Raw genomic sequence first — 24,281 nt, 5'->3', positions numbered from 1 at the left:
CGCCTTATCATTATCACGCGACATGTGTTGATATCTGTTTTAGACGTTAATAGAGTTTTGAATACTTATGTGAATTTAGAAATTTTCGTTTCTAAGCTATTTGCATGCTAACTCTGAATATTTACTCCTAAATTTCCATAAAATGGATAATAATAATATTATTCATTATTATTAATCTGACACATTTTAAGGTCATTTCTGTAATAATATTTCGTATGTTTACTTACTGCAAATATATGAATTTAGTATACAAATAAACTCGTTAAAAATTTCTATTTCGAACATTTGGGATGATTCCAAATAATCGTAAATAAGAAATAAATTTTGAGTCATCTTGCATATCAATACAGAAAATATGTCTTTTACAGACATTTGTTACTTAATTAAGGCATAGTTAACAGTTGATTTAATGAAGCTAAATCCATTGTTAGTTTGATTAATTGAGAGATTTATATCTTAAAATCTCTAGAATTTTTGTTTCTCAATGCTTTCTACCTCATAAAGTCTTTACACTTTTATTCATTTTAAATTAAAAATAGAGAAAAATATAATCTACAAATGGCAGAAAAACACAGGACTTTATTTCAAAATTGAATTTTTATAAATATTTTCTTAAAATTCACTTTTAATTTTATATATTCTTTGCTTCTCTACGGCTAGGAAATAAATATTAAAGCTTATTTAATAATTAAAACTTAATTTAACAGGCAAAGTAAAAATTATCTTGTTATTATAATGTTAAAATTATATTAAACATATAATTTATTACCTTCAATTTAAAATAGTTTTATAAACTATATAAGGAAATTTTTAATAACTGATTATTATGTTATTAGTTTAAATTTTCACTATTTATGGCATAAATTGCCTTGAAAATATTAATAGAATAATTAACTAATTCTGTTGATGATATCATAGACTCAAATTTCAAGACTTACAGACTTTAGTTGATGATGTAGACTTTAAATTTTGGAATTTTTAATAATTTTATACCATTAATAATTAATTTATGACAATATCTATATTGTTTTTATATTTTGATAGCTTTAAAGATCTAAAATTATCAACATACCATAATTAAAGGAAATCCAAAGACTGATGCATATAATACTGTTGGTTGAATATCTAACGGAAGAGAATAATTAGTCTGTGATGGATCCTTGGGAAGTGAAATTGAATAATCACAAAGATTAAATCCATATTTGGCTATAGGAAATTTTGAATCAAATCTGTAATAAATGTAAAAAATACAACTATTAAAGTAAAAGAAATATGTAACATGGCCAAAAATCAGTTAAAGAAATTTATTTTAGGTTTTGAACACAATCAAATATGATTTTAGTTGTTTTCAATCACCTATCGCGGTTAACTAACGTTTGGGTCACCCTGTATTTAAAGACAATTTTATCTTTAAAATAATATTTATATATTTACCATTGATATTAATAAAATTTTAGACAATTTTTTTAACCGTTTACATCAATTGTGAAATTTAAATTTCGTATATTCAGTGCAAACTTTCATTAAATATTATGGTTTGTTTATAATATTTATACGAATTTTTTAATATAAATTTTGTTATAAATGATATTAAAAAGTATATATATTTACCTTAAGAAATATGCTAATATGGCCAAACATCCTAACGCAAGAATTTCTAACAAAAATACAGGAATAAATGTCAGTTTGACTCTGTATACTTTATCTTCCTCGGAACATTCTGACTGGTTATCATCTGCCTTATCTTCTAATACTTTATCAATATCTTTGACGCTCTTGATGACATCGTCACTGGCAGGTTTCGTCGACATTTTAAGCTGTTAGAAGTAATAAACTATTAGTGTCATACCCATCAGATATTCTAGTAATTTATGTTCAAATGATATTGGTAGAGCTGTATTAAATTCTGACAGATGTAAGAAGTGTAGTCTACAATTTTCATTTTTTAAAATCAATCAAATTATGTGAGACATCCTGAAATTGTCGGTTGAAAAGTTCATTTATAATTATTACAATCTTTAAGCTAATTACATTAACTCAAACGTAATTGTATAATCTCCAACAAGCAATTAACATTCGTTAATAGATAAAGTAGCGGATAATTTACTTATCTGTTAGGATGATTAATATTCTGTTTTAGGAAAAAATAATATATTTTATATTCTTTTCATTAAAAATTCATTAGTTTGATGAAGTATATCTCATGGTTTTTTCGAAAGATATAATTTATTTTATTCTTATTTTAAAGTGGGACCAAAATCAAGTCACTTTACACATGTTACGTCGTAATTATATATTTTTCAACCTTCTCTAATGGTCAATTTCTTCCATCAGCATACTAGAATGCAATGATATCATCCAGGAATAACCTATAGTATAACATTGTTTATTTCCATACTACAGGCTCTTCTGAATGTGATTCTAGTATATTACAGCGACAAATCATGATCCATTAGTTAAAAAAACACAGCTTTAAATGCGAATTAATAAAAATAGATATAGAATGCAGCCATGTCATCCAAGAATAACCTATTACATGTTTATTTCTATAATATAATATACATAGAAGCAATAAATTGAAAGCTGTTACTTGAAAAACAGTTTTGTTAGGTTATTTTTATAACAAAATGGCGCAATTTAATAGAAATAAACAAGGAATCATCCAAGAATAATCTAATAAACATTGCTATAATATAGACGACTCCTGGATGTTTTGCTATATGTATTACAGCAATGAATCATGATCCATTACTTGAAAAATACAGCTTTGTGATAAGTAATTCTACAACAAAATGGTGTGCGACTTAATAGAAATGAATGCAGCATGTGAAACAAATGAGCATCGATCGGGATCTTCTTGGTTTCATGACGAAACATAATAACCTATTCTGATATCCCACTATCCACAAATTATATCATGCCATATACAAGCATTTACTTATTACAGAATTCTAGTTACAAACTAAAATTCGATCATAAATAGAAATATTCAAAGTTAAAAATACATTTTAATCTGAGTAATGAAAAATTTTACGACTTTAAAAACTATTAATTAAAAAAATGTTTAAATCTTTACATTTATTAAAATTCTCATTTATTTTTTGATTAGTGATTCCAAGTAAGTGTTTTTACACGTAGACATCAATAATTTTTTTTTCGTTTAATTGAAAAATTACAGAAAAAAATACTAAAATTAATTTTAAAATAAATCCAGAAAATAATTTAATTTTAAACTATTTTAAAATTTAATTATTAACAACCTTAGAATTAGAAAAAAAAAATACGATTATTTTCATTCATCTTCGTAATTCTTCAATACAGAAAAGGCCGTCATAAGAGGTCTATTGGATAAAGTAACAAGCCATAGACCTAATTTAAAAGTATACTTTTTTTCTCCTCAAGGCCTCTTATAATTATCTCTTTAAATATTCATCTATTTGATACAAGTAAACATTTATCAATTTCCTTCTTGATCTTCAACAATGCGTTATTTCCTTCTTTCCTTCACTCTTCCCCTTGCCTTAATCAATTCAAAAATCGATTTTTCCTTTAGTCACTTTTTTAATTCAACTCATTAATTCATATATTCACATTTGTGTCACACTCGCATTATAAAATGGCCCTGTAGGAGTTTCCAAAACTTCCTTCCATATTCTTAGCTCTCGCATAGGATTGCATTACAATCGATTCTCATAAAAATTACTTAAGAGGGTGTCTTGATGAGTGGTATGAAATACTTGAATTACCAATTATGACCGTTATGACTAAGCTTTGTTATTTGAAAAAGAAACTAGAAATATTCCCGCTTAATTTTAATTGCGCTTACAAATTATTAATACTGAATCACTTGTTTGATGATCAGTAAAGCATTTCATATGTAAATTAATTTTAAATATATATAAAAATGCATTTTTAGTAGCTTATATAATGATTCATACGCCTACAATTTAATTAAAAGCAATAAAAGATTTGACTGCATTAAAAAACTACACGACATATAAAATACATTCTCTGTAATTACAATAAAATGTTTATTTACATAAATAATTACTTACAATTTACTTATACAAGTAAAAAGTTTAGGAATTGTGATAAATTTTAAGAAACGTGAGAAGCAGAATACACATTTTTCTCGTGTTACAAGAAGGTTAGAATTTCTTATCACATGACACGAAATCCTGTAGACAAAATGCACATTAAATGATTATGTAAATTGCGTTTATCATAGGTGAAAATCAGTTTAAAAAATAATTTAATCCTTACGTTAACTTAACACACAATGTATAAAGTTATATGTTATGAAAAGATAACAATCTCTATTTTATTATAGTAGATATTTCTTTGATTAAAATCTTTAGATTAACTTAGAGATTTCTATTCTTAAAATTAAAACAGGCTTTTATTACATTTTTTTTTTTCCATAAAATATAACCTATTTAAAATTTATTAGAAATATATTGCGATTCTCAGACCCAGATCTAAAGGGTACCACAGGGCAAATTGTTCTGGATTCAGGACAAGAAGAGGCCCCAAAATTTTGTCTTCCTTATAAAAAAAATAAAAAACATGCAATGAAAATGATATAAGTTAAAGTTTCTCTTAATAAGTAATGGAAAATTTTTAAGGCTTTTAGAGGGGTGGGACCCTACATTTACCACTACACTAGTCGGGCCTCATATTACCTTTCTCACCTTGATAATTCCCATTTAATCAATGTAGAAGTCGATATTTTGAATTTCACAACATCCGAATAAAGTGAACTTCATTTATAATCATTATTAATAAATTATTATATAATTTAAAATATTCTATTTTTAAATTAAAGTGACTTTTAATTACAAATACTATTAAATATAATGTGAATGTTTATAATGTGTAATAAAAAATCGATATTTTCTTAAACCATGAGCTTGAAAATTGATTAGTATTACTCATAGTAACTATCATAAAAATCTGTTCAACCATTTCAAATATGTGCAGAAGGATGAAAGTAACGGTTAGTAAATCTTTAAAACTACTCACTGATGCGATATATTCTTTAAAATTTCTCTTTATAAAATGCTTCTTACGTTTCTTTAGTTGCATTATAGTAACATCGTTTTTTCTATGAACGAATATTAGAAATAGTCAACAAAAAAATTTTTTTCGGTCGATTTTATTTATAAAATAAACTATTGCCAAACAGTCGTTAAATTAAGTTATTAAAAAGTATTAACGTTATCAAAAATAGTGGTTTTTTAACGTCAGGAAGCGTGTCAATTGTCAATTCGTTAAACAATTTTAGTTTTCAATTGTAATTTTTCGTTTATTTCATAATATTTTCTATATAAATCGTACTGTAAATTCAGAAATAATTCCTTAAATTTGCTTTATGGAATAACCTAGTTAAAGCATATAATGTCATTATCATTATATAATTTATTTCTATATAAAATCATTACACATAGAATTAACCATATGAAAATTACAAGATTTAAATAATATATAAAAATTTATTATATAAAACCTCGCAGATTTTTATTTCAATTCCAAATTTATACTTATTTTTATACATAATCCTTGACTTATATATATTATTTTAATTTTACTTATAAATAAAGAAATAATAATAATAAATAATAAGAAAATACTATTATTTTTGTATTTTAGATTTAACATTATTTAATTATATAAAAAGAAAATTATAATTTTCAAAAGTTTATGCTATAATTTTTAATATAATTGTGACAAATTGTAATTGAAATTATTCAGTGAAAATAAAAAAATAAAAATATTTAATTAATTTTAAATGGAATTTTTATATTTAGAAATTTCATTTTTAATACGGTAGATAAGAACGTAAGAAAAAGAAGAAGCGAGAAGAGGATTTTTGCCATTAAAAATTATCGGTTACTTTGAGTTTTATCGTATATATACAGCATATAATGTAATGAAATATTTCTATATTCCTCTATAATATTGTAGATTGATTAAATTAGATTAAAATACTCTATTAATATTCGCATTGTTTTCATAAATCTACCATATAAGAAAATCTTGCTTAAAAATTAAAATTTTAGAGTAAAAAAACATGTAAAAATAAACTACAATTTAACCGTAAAATTAAACAATTTGAGAAATTTATTTACTTATTTATTTATAAGGTGAGACCCCCGAAAGACCATTGAATACTGCCCCAAATAACTTAACATAATATTCAAACGTTAATTTATGGTACTGCACCATGAAATGGGTTTTAAATAGGAAAAATAATAATAATTAAATAAATTTATACAAGTACAGTCAAACCTGTAAACAACGACCACTGACGGGAACATAAAAAATGGTCTTTGTTTGGAGGTTTTTAACGTATTTTTATTCAAAAACGTTCACGAAAAATGGCCGTCGTTTAAAGGTTACCGACTATATTTATTGTAAATAAAAACTCCAAAAAATTATTCTTAATTAAAATATTTACAGTGTGTCCTTATCTAATATTGTACTGTCATTATAAAGTCATAAAAAATAAATATAATTTAAAAATTTCGAAGTTTAAACTCCCGAAACATCGTTAGAAACCAGATGAAAATGATAGAAAAACAGAGTAGTACATATAAGACCAAAGTGCTTAATCCATTAGAAAACAGCGTGTTGTGGTGAGATCGATATTTCTCTATCGCTATATTTTTCCATAATTATATTAATAATGCCGTGGGGTTGTTTCTAAATTTCTATTTAACCAATTTAATATTTAAATCATGGCATAAAAGATAGGCAATATAAGCCACGTTAGTATAATTGATTTTAACATATGCAAAAATGCCTTCAATTATGTGCAAGATAATTTATATATTTTATTAATTTAAAAACTTATTTTGAAGAAAAATTTTAAGAATAAACTTTATATAAAATGTTTACAATAGAGTAACGTTAATTGTTATACAGTATTCATTTAAATCGCACTGTAAACTCGTGGTTACTTTACGTTTCAATACTGTTATTCCCTTTATTAACCGCTTCAAAATACAAAAATAAAGATGTCAAGTATCAAAATTTTATATTTTAAAAAAAGATTATAGTAGTAATTAGTGTTTATTTTCTAATTTATTATCGAAAATAATAGGTTTTAAGTGAAATCTTTGAGAATAATACTTTTATCTTTATAAAGTTTAACCTCATTCAATTATAAATGAACCTCAGAGTGGTGTACGAAGATAAATTTTTAAAAATCGTTCTTACAGTTCTTACCTATCTTTGATGTTTCGGGTATTTTTGTCACGTATAGACGAGATATCGCAGTGTTATTTTTGTAATGGTCTTCGGAAAAATCTTATATTTTATCAGGTTTTTTAATGGAAAAATATTAAATAAAAACAACTGAATATTCTTACCATACATATGAATTTAAATCGAACGAATTGGCTAAAATTCAATAAATTCTCGTGAACCTTTATTTTTATTTTGCAGGAAATATTGATTTAAAAAAATGTATTTTAAATTAAAAGATAAATGAATATACAAACAATGCTTTATAGCATGAAATAAGAAATAAATTCTACAGAACAACCGACTCAAATTACTAGTCCAGTTCTAATGACCTGTTACAGAATTTTGAGATCAAAGTCCTAATCGCAGCCTGAACGTCTTCAGTAAAAAAATTATAATTTTGAAAGTGACCAAAATTATAGCGAATAAATAATTTAATAGTTTAAATTCTTCGTAAAATATAAAAGTATATTTATTATAATTTTTTAAAATAAATAGCCATTTTAGATTTTCTTAATTATAGTCTACAAATTCGAATTGTGAAATATTTAGCATTGTTATATATCAATAATAAATCTTTATTTTGGGAATCGGGGGCGTATTCAGGAGGCATTTTCCTGCTGAATACACCTCTGATTCTTAAGAGCAGCTTTTGAGTGGCATTTGCCTCCCAAAGCCTTAGTCCTTTAGATTTTTTAAGCCTTTTTTTTAGACATATCTACGAAGAAATTCACGTATAAATGCATTTTCGATGCCTCCTAACGATACGCCTCTACTTAAAATTTAAAACTTAAAATATTAGATTTAAAAAATAATTAAATAATTTAAATAAATAAGCATTTATTTAGGATAAAAATATTTAAAATTTAATATATATATATATATATATATATATGTGTGTGTGTGTGTATGTATGTATTTCAATAAAGTTATATGCAATTTATTCCGTTAAAGTTCAAAATACAGTAATAATTGGATCCGCCGTTTTCTCGCCTTTCATCAAAAAATTCCTACAAGAGCATGATTTAAACACCTTCACTAAATTAGTTAATAAAATCCGCCAGTTTTAATATTGGCTAATGTATTTAATAGTGTAGCATTTGTGCAGATTTAAGGTTTATTACAACAGAAGAATATTTTACGCAAATAGTATTGATTTAGAAATACAGTTAACATGTTGCGAGACGCATAAACATTAAGATTAAGGAAGAAAGAGGATCTATATTTTTAGGAATCCACATTTAACAACAATTTCGAATTTATTTAATTCGGGAAACTGGGGACCAGACGAGCGAGCATCGATTGATACTGGTCCGGTGGTTCAGCAGTAGACAATGAGTCATCAAACAGGGTGACGCACGAGGGTATGAAGGGAATTAACAGATCAAAACACGACCTGGATGAATTTCTTGCAATTAGTAAAATACACGAGGTTAAATATGGGAAATTTACGTAAAGAAGGTAGATGCCATTTCTACAATATAATTTTTTTTTTTTTTTTTTCATTTTTAAATCTTTTGTTTCCACATATCATAAATCAAAACTTGGCATTGTTGTTGATAACACGAGATCTATACACATTTAAAACTGGTATATTTTATTTTAATATATTTAGATTTATAGAAAATGCAGCAAAAGAGCGGCTTTGTATATTTGACAGAGGCATGCTAACAGGCATGCTTGCCGTAGCATAATGGAAAGAATTTTTGTCACATAAGTAGATAGATCGAATAAGAAAGAAGCGTTACGTAGCTTAATAATTCACTTACGTGTTATAATTTCTCTCTTCTCTCAACTAAAATGTCGCAGTTAATATATGAACCGGCAGAAAAAGAAAAGACGGTTGACGCTAGGAAGTGGATGCCTCTCTGTTTCCAGACGGGCACGATGACGCATGCGCATTGGAGCCCCTTTGGAGATCATGCAGAAACAAATACGAACTTCGGTTGCTTGGATCACGTTGTTTACCCAGATTAAAATAATTCTATAGGTTGGTAGATAAAAAATAAATCAAATTGGGTTAGGTTTAAATCTAATTTATCGATTACATTTTCAAAATTCATTCATTTTGATTTCGTTTAATGTATGCAGTCATCTTTATTATCTTCGTCTTCTATGGATACGTTTGTTTTCATTGTTGTTTTAATTACGCTTGCAATTAATTTTACACTAACAAAATCTCCTTCGATATGATAATATTATCCTTTATTATCCGTTACGGACGTTTTTCTTTTTATAATATTAAATAAATATTTTTATTGTATAATTTTATAATTAGATTTTTAAAAAACACATGAATCATCGATGTTAATATATAGAAAAATCTCATGCTATTTGGTTAAAGCATTTAATAAATGAATACAAATATATATATATATATATTTGCAAATTAACTCGATGAAGAAGAGAGAAATTTAAATGTAAGCTAAACAGCTTAGGGCCTCTATTACCTTTAATGAAGGTGCTAGAGGCCCGCTTACAGGAGAAAAGAGTAAGCTTCGGGCCTCGAGCTACGAGACAATTTAGGGCCCCATATGCTAATTTCTTATTTGTTAGAAAGTAAAGAAGGGCTCTTACGTGCTATAGCTTGGGACCACGCGTGTAAAGAATTGAAAATTAAAAAATATGATATATTTTTTAAAATGTTATATGAAGTATGTATCGAGTAAACGCTTTTGAAAACGATTCCCATTCAGTTGCACCTCGACCGGTTCTCCAATAAAGGTGCCTGAAGCCAAAAAAAAGAAAAGGGGGGAACATTGGCTGTACTAGACAACTAGTTAAAGAATATGAAACTGGTTGATGTAGTCATTTCGATTGAGACCGAAAATTAAACTCGTATAAATTATCTACAAGATCTCGACTTTATTAATCTACTTGTTTCATTTTAATGAATGTATCTTTCATTATAGTTACTACATAATTACATTTTAAATTTCTCATTTAAAACTTAACAATTTTATTAATTTTAGAAGTTTTAATAATTGGATTTCGTCCCTTTTTTTTCCTATAATTCCTTTCAAAATGAGTAATTTTATTTTTAGATTTTTATTAAAGTAAATATTTTATTAATATTAATATTTAAAAAATTACAAAAAAATGTCTGCAAAATATACTGATGATATAAATTTAATATATTGATGATTAATCTGAAAAAAATAAGTTTATTTTTAAATAAGTTAAGATATTATTTTATAATATTAAATATTACTAAATTATAGAACATCAATAATTAATTTGATTTATTAATTCAATTGATTGTATTATTAAATGTTTGTTATAATTGTTGGCAGATGGCGCTTTTTGCTTATTAATACTTTTATAAAGGTAAAAAATTTTAATGGAATTTTCCGTAATTCAATTAATTTTCTTACGCAATTACATTTATGCCATTTATTGCACGATTATTTTTCGAAATCAAAAGACAATAATTTATAAAAATACTTGAATAATGTAAACCATAGAAAAATTTAAATGTAAATTTTTTAAATTTCATCCTGTATTTAACATACAACATTATAAAACGTTTTAAAACATTTTTAAACGTCATAAGGTTACGAAAACATTATTTTAAAACTAAATTTACGTAAATTGGATGGATATTCTCACCACTGACGTAACCAAGAGAGGCCCATAGCTACTCTTGGCTACGTTATTAGCCTCTCTTGAGGCTATAATAATATGAAGAGGCTAATAACATTCAGGGTTACAGCTTCAAGAGAGGCTTTAATCTCTCAAAAAAGAAAAGTTATAATAGAAAATAATCATAATAGTAATAATTGAATTTTAATTTTAATGTACTACTAATACAGATTTTTTATGTTAAGAAAATATAAAAGCTTATTTGACTACTAAATTTAAATTTATTTGTTAGCCTCCATCTAAATTTAAATCATTGGCTACACCATTGACAGTAGCCGTTATTAAATCATAAATTTATAAAATGTTTTTATTATGTAATGAATTTACAGCATTCCTTTATAGAATTTCTTGATTTTACTCTTGAACACTGTAAAATGAGCCAATGAACACACTGTTTCTTAGTCACGTGAACGCATTTCGGATTGTTTTCATTTTCTTCAAGAAAATATGGTCACGGTGTTTAAAAATCTATATTTAGTAGAACGTATGCTACTGCTCGGAATTGATGAATGAATTTATAAGATTTATTCATTTAAATATAATATTATGAAATTGGATAAGTTATTCGTTTTATTGGAAATTCTCACTGAATAGAGCTTGATCAAATAAGAGATTTTTCTATAATTTGCGTGTAAAATGCTTAGAGGAATTAGATTTATTGATGGAAGAATGAATTCGAATTGCATACTCGAGATAAAAATAAAAACTCTCTTTCTTCCCCATGTAATGCTATCAAGTAAGAAGTTTCTAATGAGGAGATCAATTCATTCAATTTAAATTATTTTAATAGCCTAAAGAAAGAAAATACTCCTTAAAATAATTTTAAATGATTAAATCTTCCTTATATAATATCATATTTAATGATAAAAATAAATGAAATTTTAAGAATATGAGTTTTATCGATACTCGAAATACTTGTCATATATTCACTTGGGATGAATACACCAGTAAAAATATTCTGAATATTTTCATGAATAACATCGGAAATTAATTTAATTGTCAAGCGGAATTAGAATAGATAGCATTATAATTGAATTCTTCTGTAATGAGCTGTAAGAATGGTGATTTTAAATAGACTAATTTAATTAATCCGAACTGATTCGAACAGTTTGGATCTCTCTATCTGAGACCAGTATTAGCATACTAATCGATAAGCATCGTTAGTACCCTGTTTAATTTTTAATAATTAAAAGAATTTTATATTTATTTAACCTTCTTCTTCCAATGTTTATGTACATTTTTAAGATGTAATCGGTTAAAATTTCTGAAACCTCTTCATTCAACTTGAATTGATGGAAAATTAACTTAATCCAAATTTAAAATACTTTATTTTTTGAATAATTCTCGTAGAAAAAGGCTATTTTTATATATCAGAAATTAAATACGCAATTTTTTTCTGTTATTATACATCTTAATTTAAATTTTCACTTTATTTAAACTTTTATGTAAGCATTATTCTCCAATTAAGCTGATTTTATTTTATTTTTTCTTGGATAAAAAAAATGTTTAAAAGAAAATGAATAAAAAATACTCAAAAGATACTTTTATAATAATTTTTTCTTACATGTACAACCTTTATTTTATATTATTATACAGAAAATACAACATTATCATATTATCGTGATTATTCACAACAGAATAGAGAATTGGAATTTCGATCTCGCCTTCGTAATCATAATAAAATAAAATATTATACGATATTCGGCTTAATAATTATGGTTTTAATAAAAGAATTAATAGTAATTTATCACTTTATTTATGAATTGAATAATAGCATTTCATATCATACTTCATACTTTGTTCTCTTTGTGTTGAATTTATTCATGTAATTTATTCTAATAGGTATAATAACATATTTCATTGTAATGCAGTTAAAGAATATTATGAATTATTAATCTAGATAAATAATAAACAAAATCTAAATATAATTCGAGGATGTTATTCAAATACACGAATTGAAATTGGCCTGTATTTTAAAGATTTACTAGCGAAAGATGCTTTTTTTTATTTTTTTTCTAACTTTAATTACAGTTTGCTTAGAAAACTTTGTGTTCGCTAGCTTTTTTTTTTAACTTAAAGGAAGTATTATTTGCTTAGTTATTACAGGATTATATACAGGTTTTAAGGAAGAGAAGTTCTCTGACACTAGTCCACAGACGAGCGGCCATTTTTAAACTTTGCTGAATTTCATTAATCACATTTATAGCAAAGTTATAGGTAATATGAGCAGATAAACATCGTTCCATTCGACGATAACTACCTGTCTCCTACATCGCTAACAAGCATTTCTTACTGAATGGCCAGTTCAGTAATTTCTTTATAAAGGTCAGACGTCTGCTGCTTATCTTTCAGACAGCCAGCTTACTGTCAACCTTTAAACATATCAGTTAGCTGCGTCATACTAATTTTAATTCTTTGATCATGATTTTTATGAAACATGCAACTAATTTAAGAGTAGGAAAAGAAAAGAAAAAATAAAGTAAATTATATCTTTTCATTCCATTTAATTACACTCCGGCCTTTATCCTATTATTGACCTAAATTTATTTTATAGATCTTATTTCACTCTCGATATTTTCAATTTATTTTAAGTGATAAATATTTAAATAATTCGGAAATTTAATGCAAAAGAATAATTTTTTTTATTTTTGTTTTAATTAAGTAAATCGATAAAACGTCTATTCGAGTCTTCCGGAAAGGTGCAAAGGTGTGCGAATTTTTAATTTAAATTAAAATAAATTATATTTTAATATTAAAATCTATAAATATTACTAGGAAGTAACGAGTTACGCAGGAATATTAAATCGTTCCAAACGTCATCAATCACTAAATAGGTCATTAGTCGAAATTAATAGTATTAAATGTATATGAATGGAAGTTGGGATTAACAATGTTTCAATTTTTTTTTAAGGTATAATGAAGATTTTCCGGTAATATCTTCTGATATTCATCGATATTAACAGGAAGTGGAAAGAATTATAAACAGTTTGTTTAACGGCAAAGCCAGATACAGCGTAGGTATGTACGAAGGACTCGTGAGTGGGTCAGGGTAGGCTTAAGGCAGAGTTGGAAGCACGACCTTCAGTGCAAAGAACTGGTGGTATGAAAACTGCAAACAGATGGTCAAACGTCTGGCTCTTCATTATTCGACCAGGTAAGGTTACAATATTGTGTACATTTAAGCGGTAAATATGTAGTTTAACGATAGAAAATTACATTTTTTGAGCCGTATTTACGTTCAAAAGTTAATAAATGTAATAACATATAACAATTACAAATTTTCATATTTCACTGAACAGAAATTAGTAATGCTTGGCTGAACATTGATGCGATTCCGGGTTTTGCTCGAACGTTAAAAAAATATAATACTCTAAATTGTTCACTCTTACGCTATATAATTACACAAAGAATTTTTTAAAAATTTTAAATGCTTTTAAAATAGAGAGAGATGCATAATTATATTTAAAAAACAATGTTAAAAAATTCTTTAGTGAAAATCAAATTAAAGAATATGGCTTTAAATTTTAATATTTTGAGTAAAATATTTTTTTAAATTATTTCTTAAACAAGAAAAAACCCGAACGAAAATAATTACAAACTGTTTTTAATAAAAATAAATTAATTAATAAGATTTATAAGTAATTTTACAGCTAGAAATTAATGTATTGGCTAATATTTAAAAAAAAATCTATTATATATAATTCGAAAGTGAGATTGAAAGAGATTGAGATTTTGTAGAGAAATTAATGAGGTCTTATAAAATGGAACAAGTTATTGTTAAAAACAAAACTGGTTTTATGTAAGTACTGGTCCACATATATCAACGATCGCAATAACAAGTCCATATCCTGGTCCATATCTACTCGTCATATTTGATAGACATTTTATACGAGTAAAATTCGACAGCAAAAATATAATAAAATTAGAAATAAATTATTTTCCATGTTATATAAAATTAAGCTTTGTAAGGAAGTGTGTTCAGTGTATTTACTTTGTAAATGTTTGGATATAGATTTAGTGTTGGTTGTATTATGAAGAACATGTTATTTGCAAAGGAAATGTTTATTCTTTACAGAATAATTTTAATGTTGTTTATCTTCTCTCTTTTATTTTTTCAATTTGTTTTTTTTTTTTTTTCTTTTTTTCAAGAAACCTTCATGTCGTTCTTGTACGTCCTTGAATAGATGTCTCGTCCATCAGAAAACAAGTTGCATCTATTGAATTCCTTTACAATCTTAAGATGAGAGGAAAATATTTTTGGAATCTTAAATATCATATTCGTAGCTTTTTCTTTGGCATTTTTTGTCTCTTTGTTGATAACAAATTATCACGTTTCTGTCTTATTTTATTAACGAATTTTATGCCAGAAAAATAAATATAAATATCAAGAAGTACTTTAAATAAGGATTTTACTTTTAATTAATGATATTTTTATATTTATATAACAAGAAATTGTAGAAATAATGACTGTTTTAACATTCTCTTTGCTGATTTCTGCTAGGTTTCATGTAAATTTTTTACAGTATACTTCTACAAATATATTAAAATCCATGGCTGTATTAAATTGTTGTTGTTATATGATATAATTTTAATATATCAGTTTACCTTTCAGTAGTAGGTATGTGTTTTAAATACACGATTTTTAAATCTCTTGAACTAAATTAGCTCTGTAGAATTTCTTAGAAATCACTCCAATAGAAATTCTTTAACAGTATTAAATTGAAGCTTTCATCTAAAGTTTGCCACTCCAAAAACTCTTTATTGTATTTTCGATAAGATAATGTGTAATTGCCAATATAAGTACTGTATTTAGAATATAAATGCTCTTAAGAGAGATGCAGTAGTTTCTTTAGATACTTAATTATATATATATTTTTATTATTTACGAGAAAAATAATATATATTCTTTATTCATTTTCTGATTTAATTCAATTTTATATTTTGGTAAGAGATTATCTCTTGTTTTTAGTTAAAGTCTTTTTTAAATTTCAATAAAATATAATGATATAAATTCGTTTTTCTCCTAATTTTCTTTAAGGAATGATGGAGATATATTAAGGACATAGATAAAATGATAACATTTAAGTTATCCTTGAAATTTATCAAGGTTGATGGAAGCAACGTTGAAGGAACAATGTGAAGAATGCTGCTGAGATTTCTTCAAATTTCTTTTAACTTCATGACCTTATCGTCCTTGCCTATATTTATTGTGGCAAGGTTATTAGAAACTAACAAAATTAGAAGGATCTACGTATTTTTTCCTTGTAATATTGTAATTTTATCAGAAATTTGAATGGACTCTTTGAATTATGAAAGTATAATATAATTTAATATTAATGGATTGACATAAGATAACGTCTTACATAAATTTACTTGATTTATGTACAGTACTCTTAAACAATTGTTTTGATCATAAACAAGTTTAAAAATATATATTATCTTTTAAATAAACTATTTATGAATTTTTTATTAATAATATTTAATGGTTTATTTTTTATAAATAGCGATTTATAAAAAATAAACTGTTCCAAATGAGATCTTTCATATTTGATTAACGAATTTCCAGTATATTTGATAGTCTTGATTTGGTGTAATAGTTTTGATTAACTGAGTCATGGACCACCCTGTTCTTTAAAATGCAAATTTTCCAATTAAACATGCAACTCAGCTAATTTTAAATAGTTTATAACTTCACATTATTCGATATCCTATCTACGCGAAGTCTTTAATGTATATCAATTGTGTGTTAAATTTTTAAACAATTGTTAAATAAGTGGGTAAATTTATTAAAGAATAAAAATCAAAATGTGCATTATTGTATTAGATACATTATCAGTACATATGTAAATTAATACAAAAAATTGCCCAAAAATCAGGTAAATTGCAAGCAATTCAGCAATTCCTGCAAGAAAATCAGCAATTTTTGAAACTATGTTAAAGCGCTGTAATCCCTATACTGAACAAACATTTTATTTTAAATAACTTTTGTAAATTTTATCATTTATAAAGTATTTGCATACTTTATAAATTTTGCATTTTATTAATTTAACATATTAAATTACGATGTATAAGGCCCGGTTCATACGAGCAGAATTTCTACGGAACGAATGCGCGTTGCTTTATTTCTGTAGACACCCTACGGATGTCCGAATGGCCGAGCAGTTAAGGAGGATGTCTGCCGCTTTGGAGGACCCGGGTCAAAAAATTTCAAGGATTTTTCGGGGGTGGTCCATCCGGATATGTCGGGTTTCATCCTTCAACATCCGGTTCCCCCATTTTGGGCTTGGTCGAACCGTAATGAGCTTACTAAAAAAAGTCTTCTTAGTGCCCACAGAGCGGAAGGAGTTAAGTTCTGCGCTGAGTCAGTGCTGGGCCACACCGACAATCCAGGGTCTCCAGATATGGCGCCAAATTTAAATTTTAGTGTTCTTATTGCATTAATGAGTTTATAAAAGATTTATTTAGGGCTTCCTGTTGGTGGAGCTCAGGCAATTGCATTTTTTTCCCCGTGGGATAACTTGCCATTGCCTGTAATAAAAGAAACTAACATGAGACTGGCTAGGAGGACGATATAACGACTATGCGCACAACTGCCACATCCGCTCGTGTGAATTATTCGATACGATGCAATAGCCCATAGCAAGTTTTGCTATCGGCAATGACAAGGTCTATAGACCTTGGGCAATGATGTTGGCAAGTGGCGACGTTCCATCGTGTGTGAATTCAGCCTAAGTCGCTGTCCTGCAGAAATTCCGCTCGTCTGAACCGGGCCTCAAATCTTACTCTAAAAGTTAAGCGCATGCGGAAGTTCCATCAATTAATTTTATTTAAGAATTGATGATTGAAGTCGTACATTTAAATGTAAAAAAATATTGAATAATAGTTTATACAATACTGTTGGAGTTGAAATCTAATAAGACTACAGGTCTGTTCGATTGGATGGGATAGTACAATTTTTACGTAAATTTGACGTCATTCTTCAGAATTTTTCATTGTAAAATTGAATTAAAGTCAAATTGACATACACGTAAAAGTGTACCGTATCCCAACTAATCGAACAGACCCCAATTTCTTTTTCTAAATTTGTACTTTGAAAAGAATAGGCCTACACTGTAAATATCAAATTTAAAAACATCGACAACTTCTGTCAGTTGTCACATTTCATCTAAGTGACTTCTAAGCTACACGTGCTTACGTAGATTGACAGAATGATGTCAGAGAAGTCTCGAAGTTTGTCTAAACTCTTGTTAAATTTAAATTACTTAATGCTCAACTATTTGGTCTAAGTCGTAAGGTTAAATAAAATCGGTTTTAATCGATAATCAATACAAAAAAAAATTTATGAGTTTTTCTACTTAAAGCTAATATTAATGAATATTTTCTTATATTTTTCTTACTTTATTTTAAAATAGAAATATGTCATTCTTTCTTATTTACAATATATATTATTTTAAAAATCTGATAGAAAATATCTTATGTATTTTTTAATTTAATATCAATTAAACTTTAATGAGACATTTTCTATTATTTTATATTATTATACTGTAACATTTTGCAGTATATTTATAACCTGTATAACATATTATTGTATTTAGTACTCTAATAATATAATTTTTATACTTTAAATGTTTACGGGGGGTATAAAAGTAGGTATACAGTTGTAAATCTGAGAAATATAATGTTTGGTGTTCAATGTTATTTTTATCTTTTATTTCGTATTATTTGTAATTCAATTTACGCACAAAAATAAATGTTTTCTCCTACATTTTTTCTCCATAATAACAACTGTATATCTACTTTTGAACCCCCTTGTATATTAAAATCAATAGCTTCTGTTCAACAATAGAAAATGATTTCAATATTGTATCCCTTCATAGATGAAAAACATAATTTTGAAGGAAATTAGATTTATTAAAAATATATTACAAGGATTTAATGTGCCTATTTAATATCAAATTTACATCACAGTTATATTTTAAATATCAATCACTTTAATAATTAATGTTTCCAGCAAAAACATTAATACTTCATTTTTAAATTCATAATTCATAAGTTCAAATAAAATATGTTTAAATGGCTTAATATTTTATTTTATATACAGTATTTGAATTATTTTATGTGAAAATAACAGAATAAATAGACCTCTATATGCAGGTTTGAGTATAGAAATATGAACTGTATCATATCTTTAGGATGTATCTGAATAACTGTTTCATAAACCAATTTGCTTTTCAGATCAATTGAAAGCTACTTTCAAATTGAAAATCGTGACTTATTTTACTGGTTATATTTTGAAAAATTAAAAAATATTATTTTTAAAAATGTTTTTTTTTCTCCAATGCCATGTTTAAATTTTTACATGTTATTGTTATTATTTACTGTACTTATCGCAGATGAACTCTTACAAATTATTATCTGATACCGGTATTTATTTATCTACTAAATATTTTCAATCTTTCTGATAATCTATTTTTCAAGAATTTTTATCACGAGCTCTGAAATAAGTCAAATTCCAATGAAATATCTTTTTACACATAAGAAAGTAAGAGTTGCGATGTAAGGCGATGGCTATATTGAAGGATGTATTTTGGTATATACAGTAAGTCCTATGTTTTAACAGTATAAATATCGTATAACTTCAGCTGAGTTTACTGTAAGGCGATAATATAATTTGAAATCGTGAACATAGATCTTGTTTTGTATAAATGGACATTATAACTGCATTTAAAGTAGACGTGAGCGCTTATATTACGATGCTTTTAAAAGATATTTTGCATTCAATCACATCAGATTAATTAGTTTCAATTTTGGAATTGGAGACTATACCGAAACATGCGACTAAAAGGATCAATAAGTGACCTTTCATACATATATATTGTCACGCTTAACTGAATGCAAATAACATCCAATGTATGTCGTATATCATTAATATGCCAGATGTTAGCATTATTGAGAGTTATAACTTGCATAATTATTGAATTGTGAATTAGGATAAACAACTACTTTTTAAAATCCAGTGTTCGTTTTACATTCATGGAAAATTTGTTGTAATTAAATAATCATTAAGGTGATAATATTTTTAAAATAATTCTTCACAGACTATCACTATTGTGATTATATTTTATTATTTTACGTACAATATTAAGTAATGTTTCAATAAAAATCATAACATTAAATTATAATCTATCTAGTATTGACAATTCAACTATTAATAGTAAGCAAAACGTTACAACTCTATTACATTATCTTTTTATAAGACTTTCAGCTGAACGAAGCGGTAAAAGCACCAATCTACTGCTATGTGGGACTGGGTTCGAGTTCCGAGCGGATCCTAAGAAAATTTCTTGGTTTTTTTGACCCGGATGTCATGCACCGTACCTCTTCACTCGACCGTTCTCGTGCAAAATATTATGTCGCGTGGTCGAAAAACCTTATATAATAAACAACTTTCATGAGAAATACTCTAAACAGATGTTAGGAAAGCAGTTTTACCGTAAACAATGGCCTTGGAAAAGCAATGCAGACTCTAAGCCTAGTTACAAAGCGAACTTTTAAATGAATCTGAAATGTAATTTACTCGATAAATCGATTAATTTAAGCTTGGCGATTCCAAACTCGAATCCTTAAAAAATAATACATTTTATATTATTTACAGTTTCATCACGGATTAAAAAAGAAAGAGGAAAAATTAACTATAACACCAGAAGATTGATGCTAATTGCATTACATTGCTTATTGTCTTATTATAATGAACTTCTGGTAGAGACTGATTCTTAACATACAGAAATACATATTGATCTATAGATATCAATTATATAACAGAAACAAATTTCAATTTAACCTTTACAAAATTTTAAGACGGGAGATCAAGTTATAGCCTATTTTAATCCCGTATCATTTTTGTAATTTAAAATATAAGTTATATTTACATCTTTGAAGGATAAAAATAAGAATATACTTACAGTTGTGCGGTATGCGGTAATTTTTATGTGAAAAAACAACTATTATTTCGGTAGAAGTTGACAATATTGGAAGAAAGATCGCAGTAACACCTCTCGATTAACAGAACAAGGATTTAGGATTCGCTAAGGCGTTTTTAGTAATAGAATGTGCCGAGTAACAATGTAAAATTATATAATAAATACATCCGAAAAGAACTTTTCGTAATTGCGTATTGGAAAAAACAAATAAAAAAATTTTACTTTAAAAAATTATTATTATAGATAAAGCCTTCGTTAACCTTTAGCGCCATCTAGCGATAGCGATAATAATAAATAATAGTGTTTGTTATCACAGGAAATCAATTCATAATGAATAGTAATAATAACAAAAATTGTTTCGTAAGATATAGAGAATGTTTTATATCTTTTTAATTTGTTAGTATTTTAACAAATCACACGAAATCTAACGATTGTTTAAGATGTACTGATCCGTAAAATAACCGTTATTATTTTACTATATTGGGAATCTTCCATTGTATGCTTTATTCGATATCTTTTTTATTGCTTTAATCCTTATATCTCTTTGGCATATATATAAATCAATGAAATATCACTCACGTACAAAGCACAATATTGTATTATTTTATTTATTATGAATTTCGTGTCACGGAATGTAAGTAGGAAATGCCGCTTCATCCATGAAACTTTACCACTAAAAGTAAATACTGTATAATTCCAATCTCCAAAAACATTAATTTCAATTTGTGCTTTAGAGATCTTTGGAGTAGATTTCAATTCGATTTGAAGTTATGTCAGATAATAGCGAGGTTGAGACCGAAGTTTTAAACGCGTAAACGTGTACGTCAGACGTTCAGCGCCGCTTTCCTACAAGCCTAGAAGTTTGGCAATGGCGTTTGGAAAGTCGGTGGAATCGTGCTCGACATTCAAAACGCTATTGTCAATTTTCTAGGCTTACAGGAAAGCGGCGCCGAACGTCCGACGTACACGTTTACGCGTTTAAAACTTCGGCCTCAACCTCGCTAATGTGTCATATGTCAGTTTCTGCCCTTCATCATCATGAGCTATTTTGTCCATTAAAATGAACTTTTTATCGATTAATCATTATATTTTAGAATATTAAAGAGAAACTGAATCCATCCTCGCGAGAAGAGGGAATTTCTTAAGAGCAAGAGTGGAAGCTGAAGCTCTTTTCGCGTTGTAATTCAAATATTGATTATAATTATTAGGCCAACGATCGTTATTGAAACAGAACAGATGGCGGAATTGAATCATCTTTAATAAATCACTCATAATTTTAACGACCATGTATTGCAATATGATAATTTTTAAACATTTAAGAGTAGTCATCGATCAAGTGAAAATCTATACAAAATGAAGGATAATTTTTAACGTTTTAGTACGATGTATACGGTGATAAGTATTCATGAAAACATTTTATTTCAATTTTGATAGTTAGCAAAGATTTATCGACTTATTATGATGACGAGTTTAAAATACCATATTTAAAAAATTGATTTCTTTCGATCAGACGTCTAAGAATTTAGTCTGAATTTTATTTTAATAAGTCAAAAGTATTGAGCATTTTTAAAACGAAATATCGTATAAAATAGAGATAAATAAAATTATATTAAATTTTATCTATCGCTTCTTTTAATGTATTTAAATATCTATATGTATAGTATTTAAATAATTTACTTTTCTGAATATTTAGAAACGTCTAATTGGGCTGCAGTTTACAAATTGTTGACCTATAGCTTTCCACTGTCGCCCGTCTGGACGTCTGTCCGTCCGTTCTTCCTTAATCTCGAAAACGGAGTTAGATGAAATTCGAGATTAAAAATTGCAGCCCTGCATTGTGAGCGTATTTCTTCTATTTTAAAAAACTCAATTGATTATGTTAGAGTATGAAGAATACTTCTTTATCATAAAATAAGCAAATTTTATTTATTACATCAATTTAACTTTATTTTATTTTATTAAAAATAAAATAAGAATGAACTTTGTTATATTCATTCATAAAATTAAAATATATAGATACTATTTGGTAAGTAAGGATAATATCAATAGTCAATAATGAATAACACTGGAAATTTTTATGGATAAAGTTTGATAAAAAAATATTTTTCTCTTTATATCCAGTTATATTGTTATTGCTTTTCAATACAGATCGAGAGAAAACGTTAAGCTATAAAAATCTTCTAACCGTTTGAACAAGTGTTTGTTCCGACTTCATTGATATTCTCATCTTTTATCTTGTTCTTTCATTGCTCTTAGAGGATTATAACATAAAACTGCTTTTGATCATCTGTACTCGTGTTTTTTTCGTTTTTAATTCTTTTTGATCTGTAAACACTACGAGGGCCTTTTTTCCATACTCATCGTGGATTCGGCTAGGCCCACAATGGGGGGGGGTGAGGGAAGGGCCCGATATATCCGGGACAGATCACTTATGAAACGTAAAACTACAATGGTGCAAAGTTGTTCGGCCGAACCAGGATCCGATGCCATCAGGAGCCCGAACTTTGTACAGCAAAAAGCTACGATTCATCAAAACAACCGTTTTGATTACGGTCGGGTGATTCTTTTCCTCAGTCAAAAGCTAGAAGCCTTTTTCTTTTTGGAGAATTCAAGTGTCATTCTCTGTGGCTGGGTGGGGTTTCGAACCAGGGCCCGAAGCAAAGCAGTTCTGCTCTGCCACGAAATATTCCTGAGATTGCTAGCCCGAATTTAATCCCGGCTCCCTCAAAACGGTGAGTTTAAGCCTTTAACCACCTCGGCCATACCATCATCGATCATCTCTGTACTTCAAACGTTCTCAATATATTAATTCTCATTCGGAATCTTAAATCTGTACATCATTTCACTAATCTTGAAAATTTGGAATTATTTTATAATTTTATGAAATATACATATAATTAACAAATTATTTTATCGTTTTTAAATATATTATTTTAAAAATATAAAATTTTATTGAAGTAAATGATATTTAAAATATGAGTGGCGCCATCTGGAAACCATAGAAAGAAGCAACATTTTACATTTTAAATTTAAAAAAAAATGGATTTTCTGTCTTAAATTATTACATTGACGGCTTTAAAAATTAAATTATAATTTTTCCTATTTATATTAATATAACAATATTTTTTTTCTTTTCGCTTTTATAGGGCCGGAAGCTTATCTGCAAACAAGATGAGAAAAAAGACATGACTGGTCAGGGGCAACATTGTCTTCAATTACTTCGTATATTAATAATATTTTAAAATATTAAAAATATTAAAGTGAAATATAATAGTTTATTATTGGAAGAAAACTTTGGAAGCACGTAATTTGTAAATTTATAAATAAGAATGTAAAATTGTATTACATATTACAGGCAAAAATTATTTAAAATATGTTTGGAAAGTAATTTTTAAGAAGTATGAAACTGATATT

At 26.8% G+C, this 24,281-nt stretch overlaps 1 protein-coding gene across 2 annotated transcripts in view; it reads right to left on the bottom strand.

Moving 5' to 3' along the window:
• LOC136986572 (phospholipid phosphatase-related protein type 5-like) overlaps positions 1-21,070 on the bottom strand; it is a 38,725-nt gene extending 17,655 nt beyond the window's left edge. The window contains exons 1-3 of one of the 2 annotated variants that reach the window (XM_067284152.1): positions 20,850-21,070; positions 1,612-1,817; positions 1,073-1,229 (exon numbers count right to left, since the gene is read on the bottom strand). In XM_067284152.1, coding sequence (XP_067140253.1) covers positions 1,073-1,229; positions 1,612-1,811 — 357 coding nt within the window. In that variant the 5' untranslated portion in view covers positions 1,812-1,817; positions 20,850-21,070. Of the gene's footprint in view, positions 1-1,072; positions 1,230-1,611; positions 1,818-9,014; positions 9,155-20,849 lie in introns of those variants that run through there. The other variant, XM_067284151.1, reaches the window with a different exon arrangement.
• Between the last annotated feature and the right edge of the window lie 3,211 nt (positions 21,071-24,281).

Source organism: Centruroides vittatus, unplaced genomic scaffold, assembly GCF_030686945.1.
Source record: "Centruroides vittatus isolate TY-2023 unplaced genomic scaffold, ASM3068694v2 scaffold_1152, whole genome shotgun sequence".
NCBI lineage: Eukaryota > Metazoa > Arthropoda > Arachnida > Scorpiones > Buthidae > Centruroides > Centruroides vittatus.
This window is presented reverse-complemented; position numbering and strand designations above follow the sequence as displayed.